Source organism: Leptonychotes weddellii, chromosome 13 (assembly GCF_054177405.1).
Source record: "Leptonychotes weddellii isolate Sample4059 chromosome 13, ASM5417740v2, whole genome shotgun sequence".
In the NCBI taxonomy this organism is placed as follows: Eukaryota; Metazoa; Chordata; class Mammalia; order Carnivora; family Phocidae; genus Leptonychotes; species Leptonychotes weddellii.
Genome location: NC_138381.1, coordinates 75,411,974 through 75,423,091, shown reverse-complemented (window position 1 = coordinate 75,423,091; position 11,118 = coordinate 75,411,974). Strand labels below are relative to the sequence as shown.

At 58.9% G+C, this 11,118-nt stretch overlaps 1 protein-coding gene across 1 annotated transcript in view; it reads right to left on the bottom strand.

Moving 5' to 3' along the window:
* The window catches only part of SETD1B (SET domain containing 1B, histone lysine methyltransferase), a 23,584-nt gene extending 13,468 nt beyond the window's left edge, over nt 1-10,116 (bottom strand). Inside the window, exons 1-6 of the mRNA XM_081800956.1 lie at nt 9,883-10,116; nt 9,193-9,380; nt 8,860-8,958; nt 7,944-8,214; nt 5,726-5,838; nt 3,513-4,848 (exon numbers count right to left, since the gene is read on the bottom strand). Of these exons, the coding sequence (XP_081657082.1) occupies nt 3,513-4,848; nt 5,726-5,838; nt 7,944-8,214; nt 8,860-8,958; nt 9,193-9,366 (1,993 nt within the window). The 5' untranslated portion in view covers nt 9,367-9,380; nt 9,883-10,116. The remainder of the gene's footprint in view (nt 1-3,512; nt 4,849-5,725; nt 5,839-7,943; nt 8,215-8,859; nt 8,959-9,192; nt 9,381-9,882) is intronic.
* Between the last annotated feature and the right edge of the window lie 1,002 nt (nt 10,117-11,118).

The following is an 11,118-nucleotide window of genomic DNA, read 5'->3' as shown; positions in this document are numbered from 1 at the left end:
TCTCATCATCCGAGATCTCCATGTCCTCGCCCGAGGACTGCTGGCCCTGCAGGGAGAGCCAGGAGAGAGTGGTGAGGTTAAGCCCGGGAGGCCAAGCTGGCTCGTGGAACCCTTCCAAACACCAAAAAGTCACACCAGCCTTCCGCAAGACTCAGGAGCAACATGGATTCTGCGGTTCAGATCCTGGTCCCCTCCCTTCTGGACCATGTGGCGAGTCACTTAACCTTGCTAAGCCCCAGTTTCCCCATTTGCATAATGGGCATCCTAGTACCTGCCTCACAGTTTATGAGGATTCATTCACTCCTTCAACAAACACTTGCTTGGCACCTGCTGTGGGCCAGGCACTGTTCGAGGTGCTGGGGACACAGCGGTGAACAAGACCGACAAAATCCTTGCTCTCATGGAGCTAAGCTTCTAGAGGGAAGAGGCGAACGATAAGCAGAATGAAGATGTGAAATACACAGCCCACCATGGAGAAAAAGGAAGCTGGGGAGGGAGATGGTATGAAGAGGGAAGCAGATTCTGTCAGCTTGAGAGATTCTATTTCCATTTGTACTCAGAAAAGGTAATACTAAAGTGCTACAGTGCTTCGACGTCTGACCACCTTTCTAAGGACTTGATATATATATTACCTCCGTTAGTCCCCAGAACGACTCTACAAGGTAGATCTGCTATCTCCACTTTTACCGAGGACATTGGAACACAGAAAGCTTAGGTAACTTGCCCAAGCCAACAGAGCCAATAAGAGATGGGACCAGGATTCAAACCAGTAAGTGGCTCCCCAACCTGCGCTCCCCATCAGCCTGCCATCCTCACTGAGGTGGAGAGGGCCAGACGGCCAAGGTGACGTTTGAGCGACAAGGTTTAGCAGTTTTAAGGCCGTATAAACAGGAGGTACGTCCTTATTTTCCTCAGTTACTCTTTGCATCTAGTCTTGAGACTGCACACTTAGCGTGAGCCAGTGTGGAGCTAAGTGCTGTGTTTCATTTCTTGTCTGCACTCCACCTTGCAAGGTGGGGGATCTACTCCAACCCCTCTGACAAGTGAGGAAACAGCCCCAAAGCCACTGGCCCAGGAGGCACAGCTAGTCAGAAAGAAGGCTGGCACTCAAGCTCAGGATGGATCCCCTGGGTTCAGCGGTACCAGGTGAACAGGGGAGGAGCCGGGGAGGACCCCAGCTCTGAAATGGGCATGGCCCCTTTACACCAGGACACAGGGCTTTGGGAAGTTCGACACACAGGCCTGGAACTGGAAGGGGACACTTTGGTGTACATGACAGAGTTGGAGTGAAAAGGCCGAGCAGGGGTCGGGGAGAGGAGAGTTGGATCGCCCCCAGGCTCTAGTGTCAGGACAAGAGCTGACTAGGCTCAGTCAGGACCTGCCCTAGATGAACTTGGCTAAGGAGACAGAGCCTTTGCAGGTTGGAAGAGACAGGGAGTGCATCTGAAGGCTGAGGGGGCAGCGTCTGTAGAGGCTGTAAGGTTAGAGGTCAGATCTTCAGGAGAGCGAGTCCACAAAGGGAAATGGAGGCGGGGAGCGCCGCGGGGAGGAGGAATACCAAACTTTCAGCAGCGGCAGCAAGCTCTGGATTTTGCTAGACCCCCCTCTACACATACACACACTCTCTCCCTCCCCCCGCTCAGGGTCCGCAAGCACTTGCTGGAGGAGAGACTGGCAGGCTCATCATGATTCTCAGGGCCAGAGCCCGGGAGATCAGTCCCGGACAGCGCCCAGCTAGGCGAGCGCAGCACACGGAGGGTTAAGCCGGCACCGCGGCCAGCCAATCGCAAGGAGACCCGGATCCTGCGCTCCAGCCCTCGGCCCTGCCCCTCCCTCCGCCCCTCCGGCGCCTGGGGGTGGGGGGTGAGAACCAGCGGGAACTAGCCGAGCGCTGAAGTGCTCAGCACCAGCCCGCGCCGCCGGGCCTGGAGCTTCCCTCGCGGCACCTCACTTAAGCCGAAGACAGTGTGAGGCAGGTACTTCCACCGTCCCATTTCACAGACGATGAAACTAAGACTCAGGGAGGGAAAGTGCCTTACCCAAGGTCCCATAACCAGTAAGTGACAGAGCTGGGTCTCCAGGCTCAAGGACTGGAGCCTGAACTTTTAACCACCAGCCTCTGTGAAGAAAGGGAATGTCCCTCAGCGGTGCCCCCTGCTCTCTCTCCGGAGTCTTCAGGCTGAGCTGGGTGGGACAGCCTCCCGTTCAGTCTGGAGGAGCCTGGGTGCTGCTCTCCAGGCTGCCAGCAGGGGGCTCCCGAGGGCCAGCCTGGACGTTATCAGTACTGTGGTCTTCCCAGGGCTAATGTCCTGGGGCATCCCAACACCACCTTTCTTGGGCCTCGGTCTCCCCTTCCCTACAGTGACAAGATGGGAGAGCCCAGTCCCTCCGGCTACTCCGGGCTTCCCAGTCCTGGACCAGCCAGTCAGCATTGGTAAACATCCCCTCACGGCAGGTAGCAGAGGGAAAATGGCAGGGCTCTCAGCCCCCCACCTCTGCACACCTGTCAACTCCTCCTGCTCAGACCCCTTGGCACCAGAAACCACTTCCCTAGAACCGTCTGGAGGCCCTCTGGAGCACTGGCCACCTGCAGTCCCCTCCTGGGCAGGCCAAGTTCCTCTCTGTTCCTCCCTGAGGCAGCCAAACATGCCTAATCAAAGGGCCTGGGAGGGGGGGTGACCCTCCTTCCTGCCGCCCACAGGGGCACAGAGCTCTGTCTAAGTCCCTGGCTGCTCATGCCCGCTGGGCGCACAGGTTCCAACCCAGGTCTTTGGGAGGGCCAGGACAGGTGCCTGGAGCAGAAATGGGGAGGAGCAGAACCCAGGGAAGATGACCTAATCCTTCCCTCCAAGGGACTGCAGCACACAGCAGCCCCCACCCCAACCTGGAGGCTGGAGATTTGGGTAATAAGACCCCAGATGAGGATCTATGGGTGAGGAGCGCTGGAGAATGGTCAATTTTGCCTGTTTTTGGCTGTGGCCCTCCCCCTGGGCTAACCCTTAAATCCTTCACTCCTGGAGACAGAGGGAGAGGGCTAAGGGGAATTTCAATGCCCTCCCTGCCCACCATGGCCTCCCATCTCTTCAGAGGGCACTAGGTTCTAGGAGACAGTACCCCAGAGCTCCCACCTGGCCTAGCCTAAGAATGCTCTGGCTAATCCCTCTCCCCAAGTAAGCCTGAGTGTCAGGATCAGCCCTGATCACCCCCAAGCCACCCAACAGAGGAGGGGATCCAGAACCATTACCACAGTCCATACTATCTGGGGTCTCAGGAAACTCCTACCCAAGAAGCTCAAGTCAGACTTGATCCCTAGGAAATGTCTCAACTTCCCATACCTAACAGGAGAGCAACAGAACCAGGTCATGTTTCCCTTCTCTCTATGGCTGCTAGGCTGCTCAGAGCCAAACCAGCAGCTCAGTCACAGCCCCTGGTGCTTTTTGCATTCTCTTTTTATTCTCTGTATTTGACCTGTTATTTTAGCTGCCCTAACCCTGTTGCTTCTGTGTTTTAGCTAATTGTCCTAAGGAGGTAATGTTTCAGAGGAGGAAAGAGGGAGACACAAGATAGACAAAACCGATCCAAGACAGAGGTGGACAGACATGGTGGTACCTCATCCATCTTCTCTGAGGTTGGGGTCCTGTCTCCAGCCAGGTCCAAGGCTACCTCAGTTGTCTGGCCCAGAATACCAGAAGGGTCCGGGGGGCCTGGCTCCGGAGGGGGCCGGGGCCCCAAGCCCAGGTCAAGCTCATCATCCTCATCTGAGTCGGGCAGTGGCGTGGGGCTGATATCCTCCAGGCCGGTGCTGGAGGGGCGTGAGGAGGGCGGTGTGGGGCCCCGAAAGCCTGGCTGGGAGTTGGTGCCAAAGGGGGCCAGTGGGGAGAGCTGGGAGGAGGAGGAGGAGATAGGGCTGCCCTCCATCTGCAGCTCCGTATCCGAGTCCTGCTCCCGAAGGAAAGGCAGCTTGGTGCGCTGTTCCTTCAGCAGCATCTCTATGCGTGAGTCCAAGCTGTCATGGGGCTTCTCCAGCCCCGCAGGTGAGGACTCCAGCGTAGGCGTGCCTGGACTGTCGCAGGGCTCAGGACTCCAGCCAAAGGTCGGCCGGCCACCCAACTCCATGCTGTTGGCATCAGGAGGTGGTGGGCCAGGCGGTGTGCCTGGCTTCTCCTTGGTCAGGGGCTCAGTGGGTGGCAGGGGTGGGGGCACAGGTGCTCTCCGGAATTCCCCGCTGTCGCGGGCCCCAAAGGTGGCTGTGGTGGCGGGCTCCTCAGGGGGTGGGGGGAAAGGGGGCACCGGGGTCTGATACGGAGAGAAAGTTGACTTGAACGTGACTCCAGGAGTGGGGGTCGCTGGGGCAGGTGGTGGGGTGTGGGCGAACGTGGCCGAGTCCTGTGGTTGGGCCTTGAACGGAGGGCCACTGCTGCCCCCACTGCCGCCGACTGCCCCAAACGGGAGGTCCACAGAGCCCCGGAAGGCGGCTGGTGCCCCTGCACCTGCAGTGACCGCACAGGAGTTGTGGACATAATGATGCTCGTGACGGCGGTTGTAGGCATCTGTGAACTTGCTCTCATGGCGCCGGGCCTTGAAGGTCACTGCGGGGTCCTGGCTGAAGAGGTAGGAGGGTGTGGGCTGGCGGCTGGAGTAGCTGGAGTCCTGCGAGAAGGGGGTGCCCAGGCGTGGCGTGAGCGGCGTGCCCTGTCCATAGGAGTTGGGTGTGTCCAGGCGGCAGCTGGAGTATGCAGTGTCCTGGGAGAAGGGTGTCCCACCACTATTGGGGGTGACAGAGGATGAGCCGGAGCCACAGCCGGCGGCTAGGCTACCATCCTTGAGGCGCTTCAGAGCATCTGACAGCTAGGGAGAGAGAAAGAGAGGGACCGAGGTGTGTGAGATCCCTGGGGGGAATCCTGTAGTGATGAACAGAAGGGACTGTTCTCCCTTCTCACTCGGGGGATCTCAGAGCCATGCTGGTCACGCTAGAACTGCAGCACGGTAAAAGGAAGGGGGGGCAGGAGATTGAAGAGGAGTTTCTGGATGGTCCTAACTTTTCTCTAATCTTAGGATATCCGGTTATCCTCAAGGAACCTTGAGGATTTTTTATAATCCCTAAAGCAGAGAAAAGAGAAGATCTGACATCTTGGTTTGAACTGGGATTTCCCTCCTGTCTCAGACTGTCAGAAATCAAAGACCTTCCAGCAGGAAGAACTATGGTTTGGGGAGTGAGGGGGTGGCCAAGGGCCCTGTTCCCTCCAGTCTCCCAGTGTTTTAGGAGTTAAACAGCATGACATGGTTAAAGTGCCTAATGGACAACCCAGCAAGTCAGCAAAAGATGCTTCATTCTGGCAAAGCTGCTCCTGAAGGCAGCTAAGTTGTTGGGGAAGGGCTGATTGAGAATCTCCCCATGTGAGGGCGGTCTAGGTGGAAGGCAGTGGTTGAGTAAGGAGTCAGTCTTGCTCTGGAAAGAGGGACCTATACTCCGCTTTCTGGGGGCAGGGGTAGAGCAGAGCACAGGACATCAGACACAGCAACATTTCAGCACCAACACGAAGTAAGCCCTCGTAGGCTGTGGGTCTCTGGGAATCCCAGCCTGGGCAAGGCCAGGCTCCTTTCCCTCCTGGGCTCTGGAGTCCAATGCTGGAGATGGTGAAGTGGGGGCGGGGGGCACACCAGAAGCTGGTGATGAGTGTGAGTGTGTGTGTGTGTGGGGGGGTGCTGATGGTGATCTACCCACCTGCAGGGTCTCGTTCACGATTGGAGAGACAGCATCCAGCTCACCCACTGGGAGGGTCTGGGGTGTGTATCGGCCCGTGACCAACAGTTCGTAGAACCGCATGCGGGTTTCCCCTGTGGGAAGGGCAAGGGAGGGAGGACTGAGGGAGGCTCCAGGTTGGGGCAGACCCCACAGGTTGGCTTCCCTGTGGGCCCCTTGTGCCTGAGACCCCCAAGCCTGGGAAGCTGTGTAACCCTGACTAGGTAACCACCTCTCTTTGCACCTCACTGAGAAGTCCTATCTGTTCAATGAAGCTGCTAAACTGTATGATTTTTCTGACCTTAAGGTTCAGAATTTAATCCTTTGTGCAACTGGGACTCCCCCCAAAACAGAAATGCCACCCCAACACAAAGCCTTTTCCTGTCACTTGGGCCATGGCACCCAAACAAAGAGTCAGGTCTTCCCTAACAGCCAGAGCCTACAGCAAGTGGAGAGACCCAGTGACACAGAGGCCACAGTTTGTTGCTAACTATCTGGGGCCAGGTGACCAGCAGAGTTTGTAAAACACACTCTAGCACCACATTACTGTGAACTCCACAGGCCTCCTCCTCTGACCAGGCTCCCGAGGCTCCCGAGGCTCCCCAGGTCTGCCTGGGACTCAGTCCCACAGAGCCCTGTCTGGTAACCCTCCCCCCACAGCAGAGAGAGGCCTCTACAGAGCAGGGGGCCCCAGATTATTGATATTTATAGAGCCCTCTGAAGCAGCTGCTTACATATGCAAAGGAGACGCATTCCTTGAGCTACAGTTTACACTTTACTGGTCTCTTTCTCGAAATTCGAAATACAAAGTTAGTTGGCAGTCTCTGAGGGCCTCCCACTTTTTTTTTTTTCTTTCCCCTTTTCAGAAATGAAATGGGCATGTGACAGGGAGAGGGCTCCATATTCAATTCTCAGAGAGACATCAGACTGCAGCCACCCAAGGGATATGTAGATTTGGAAGGGTCTGTATGCCCCCCCCCCCACAAGAGACTGAGATACTAGAGGGAGGGAGAGGGGTGCTGTGGCTTAGGCAGGAACCTGGGCTTGTGCCCTGAGGAAACTCAGAACTAGGTACAGGCTTGGCAAGACTTTGTGGGATAACTGTGCCCACCCAGTTCCAGCATCCCTCCACAACCTCCAGCAAGGGCTTAGAGACCCAGTCAGCAGGTATTCATTATTAAAAGCAAAAAAGAAGGGTCTGGATTTTCCAGTTTGGGTTTGGTATGCCCTGGTTGCCCCTAAACCCTGTGCTCTCAGAACTCCTGGAAGCTGCCGACCGAAGCCCTCCCAGGCAGTATCTCCCAGGAGACCCCAAGAGGCACTGGACCCAACAGTGCCTGTCCAGTCACAGGGCACGCTGCTCCTCAGGGCACCCAGCACCTTCTTCTATATTGGTGGGAACTTCCCTAGAGAGGCCACAGGCAAACTTTGGGGGATGCCCTAGAGTCCTACAAGCCCCTCTATCCAGCATCCAGCTTCTCCTCCCAAGAACCTAAGGAGGAAGGGTGGCTTCTCCAGCTCCACTCTCCCAGCAGCCAGCTCAGAGGGAGTACAGAGCGGGATTCCGGTGCACCGGAGGTGCTGCTGTCTCTTTAAGAGAGAGGAGGGAAGGCACAGTGTCAACCCTTGAGCACCCAGAGCAGCCCGCCCAGCTCTATCGGAACATTATCAATGAAACCACACTCTGGGCCCAGATTGGTTTCCACCTCCAGAGGGAAGGGGTAGCACTGGGGGGTTTGGGACCCTGGATCCTTGGAGGGCCCTCTTTTTAGTTGAAGGACCTACCCTTTATGTATTTAAAGGCATTCTAGCGGCTCTCCCTCAGCCCCTCACAAATAAACAAACCCTGCCTCCTCCCCTAACCCAGATGGCAACACTGGGGACTGCCTAAACCCAGGCCACCAGGGCTCAGAGAGGGGCCCGCAGGGGTGTCAGTGGTGGGGAAGCCTCTGGGTGGTCCCTAGGGGTACATGCAGTAGCCAAGGACAGCACATTTGGTAAATTATAGCTTGTCTCCTAGCAACAGACAACACATTTAGCTCCACGTGACTCTACCCTCAGGAGGGGGCAAAAAAAAAAATAGGGTTGTGGGGGGTCCCCAACACTACAAGAGGGGCTCTGGGAGGGAAAGGAGTCATAGTGACAGGGCCTGCCCCCCCCCCCCCCCGCGGTAGGTTGTCCTAAGCAGGCCTCCACTCACCTTTAGTGTCCAGCTCCACGTGGATGATATTGCCCATGACTGAAGTGCTATGCAGATGCTGAACAGCCTCCTTGGCTCCCTTGACCGTCGCAAAGACCACCTTGGCAATGCCCAAGTGCTTCTTGGTCTTAGGGTTGTACAAAATCTCCACCTCCTCCACCTCCCCATACTTCTTACACATGTCCCTCAGGAAGTTTTCTCGGATGTTATCATTCAGCTTGGCAAATGTCACCTGCTTCGGAGGCACCGGGCCCACGTAGAACTCATCGATCTGGCAGGTACGAGGGGGAAGGGAGTTTGGAGAACATTGAAACCGAAGGGAAACACAACATTCCCCACTCGCATGCCCGTGGAAAACAATGAAAGGTAAAAAAAATATATATATATATATTTTTTTTTTTGGAAAAAAAAAATGCACGCGGGCGGGCCCGGGAAGCGGAGGATTAAATCGTTTGGAACGTGGAAGTCCTCTGGGTTCGAAAGGAAAGGGGAAAAAGAAACAGTTTCTCTTTCCCCACCCCCCATGCCGGCCTCCTCTCCCTGCTGCGGGGTCAGGGGCGAACCCTGGGTCTAGGAAGTTGTCCCCCTTAAGCCACAAGGCTGAGAAGGGGGGCGGGTCCCGGGGTAGAGCCGCCGGGCTGGCAGGAGCCAGGTGGGGACCCGAAGCCCCCAGCTGGGCCGGCAGGACACTGTATCAGATCCTGGATTACAGTTTCACTGAGTGTTATTCTGTTTACAGTAGCCCAGAGGGATCACCCCTCTCGCTGACATCTCCCCCTCCCCGCCAAAACTTCCCCGGCCGTGGACGGCGGGAACTCAGAATCGGGCTGGGCTCGGTCAGGACTGGCGTTATTTTCGAACTCGGGGAGTGTGTGTGTTGGGGGGAAGACCGTGGGGTCGGGGGGAGGGGTCCTACCTTGAATTTGGGCACCGACAGCTCCAGCTCCTTGGTTTTGGTCCAGATCCCAACGACCCGGGGATCTTCGACAATTTCCACCGGGCGGTTGCTGGACATCTGTGGGGAGGCATGGGGGGGCGGGGCGGAATGGGAGGGCTGGTCCCACTCCCCAGGGGCAGGGGCAGACCCCCCTTCTCCAGGCACTTGTCAAACTCCAGGACTGGGGACCCGGCTGACAGTTGGCCCGGTGGTCGGAAGGGGGGGACCCTGGGCGGCTCGAACCCTTTCCCCCCCGCCCCGGGCTCGGCTGGGGGTGGGTGGGGGCGGCGGGGAGGCGCGCCGGCTACTCACCGCCAGGCTGAAATGCTGCCCATCGTAGCGGTACAGTTTATGATGCCCCTTTTTCAGAGCCGGGTCAATCATCAACTTGTAACTTCTCCAATGGTGGTTCCTCCTCTCGCCCGAAGGGCCGGGCTGCGGCGGGGGCTGCTGGTGGTGGTGGTGGGGGGGGTGACTGTTCTCCATGCCGTTAACCCAACCTGAAAACGAGCAAGTTGTTGTCGTCTCCGCCGCGGCGGCGGCCGCTTCTACACACACGCGAAAGAATCAGATCGTCCAGCCCCCACCCCCTCCCACCTTACCAGCGCGCCCCAAAAGGAGCTGTCTCGCTGGCTCCCCCCAAAATAAGAACAGAGCGAGAGAATAACCCTTCCGGGAGAATTAGGCGCCCGCCCGCTCGGCCACCGTCTCGGGGCGGCAGTGAGGGGCTCCCGGGGGGCCCCGGGGCGTGCTGGCGGGGCCCGGGGCGCCCGGAGGACGCGGGCTCCGGCCCATGGTGCCCGTCCGGCCGCCTGGCCGCCCGGCGTGGCGCTCGCTCGCTCGCTCGGCCCGGCTCGCGCGCTGGGCTCGCGGCAGGCCTGGCGCCGCCCGCCCGCCCGCCCGCCCGCTCGGCCGGAGCCGGAGCCGAAGCCGGAGCCGGGGCCGGGGGCTCGGGCCGCCAGGCTGCCGACCGCGGCCTCTCCCTCCCCGAGCCGCGCTTACATCCCCGCCGGGCGCCGGCCTCCCTGCGCCGCCAGCCAGTACATGGTGTCCCCCGCGGGAGCCGAGGCCGGGGCGGCCGGACGGGGGGCCGGGAAGGGGGGGCGCCGCCGCCGCGGCTGCCGGGCCCGGAGCTGCTGCCGCCGCCGCTGCTGCTGCTGCTGCTGCTGCTGCCCGGGAGGCGGCTGGCGGCGGAGGCTCGGCTCCCAGTAGCCGCACATCCCACAATACACCGCTAAGGAGCCCGACCCGAGCGCTCACCCTCCTCCTCTTCCTCCTCCTCCTCCTCTTCCTCCTCCCCTCTCCTTCCTCGCCGCTTCCCCAGGCACTCTCCCGGCGGCGGCAGCTGCGCCGCCAAAGCCCCGGGCCCCAGCGGCCCCCCACCCCTCACTCGCGCGCTCCCACACCGCCTCCCCCCTCCCCGGGGGAAGGCCTTTTAATTTATTTATTCTGCTGGGACTTAGGTGGGGGGCTTGGCTGGCGGGGGAGGGGGGGGTCTCCCCGGGCTCTACCTCCCGCGGCTGGGGCTACCCTCCGAGCCGCGGCCGCCGCGGCGTGCGCCTAGGGCCTCCAAAACTGTTTCCAAACTGCCAAGATCGGAGGTGGGCGCGTGGGGGCCCGGGGGAAAGGGCTGGGTTTTTTTTGGGGGGGGGTGATTGTGTGTTTAGACGCTGGTAACTGTGGGGGGAGGCAAGACGACTCAAGACGAGTTGCAATCGAGGTATCTCTGCTCCGGCTTCCTCCTCGGCCCCGAGACCCCCTCCCCCTTGGAGCTGAGCTAGGGAGGGGAAACCAGGATTTTAACCAAATTAGCATTCACATTCCTGGGAGGATGTAGCCCTCGCCTGGACCTGGGTGATAGAAGCTTTTTGCTCTGTTTTTATTTTTGGAGAGGAGCGCCCTGTAATTGTCCTAAACACATGCTTCTCCCCCCCCTTCTTCCTCCAGCCACCAGCAGAGGAGAGAGTCCCCCTTTTTTGCATTTATCTTTTCCTTCCCCTTTCTTTATTAAAGGTCCGGGAGTGGCGGCGGCCAATCAGCGCGCGGCTTCCATTTTGTGAGTTCAACTCCGAGGCTCCCGGGCTTCGCGAGGACGCATTTGCAGCCCCCTCTGCCTCTCCTCTCGGGCGGCCGGGGCGAAGGAGCCGCCTTGCTGGGGCTTCGTGGTGGTGTATTTCATATTGGGGCTCTTTTCGGGGTTTGTAATTTGGCCGTGGGTAGGTAATTGGCTGGAGCAGG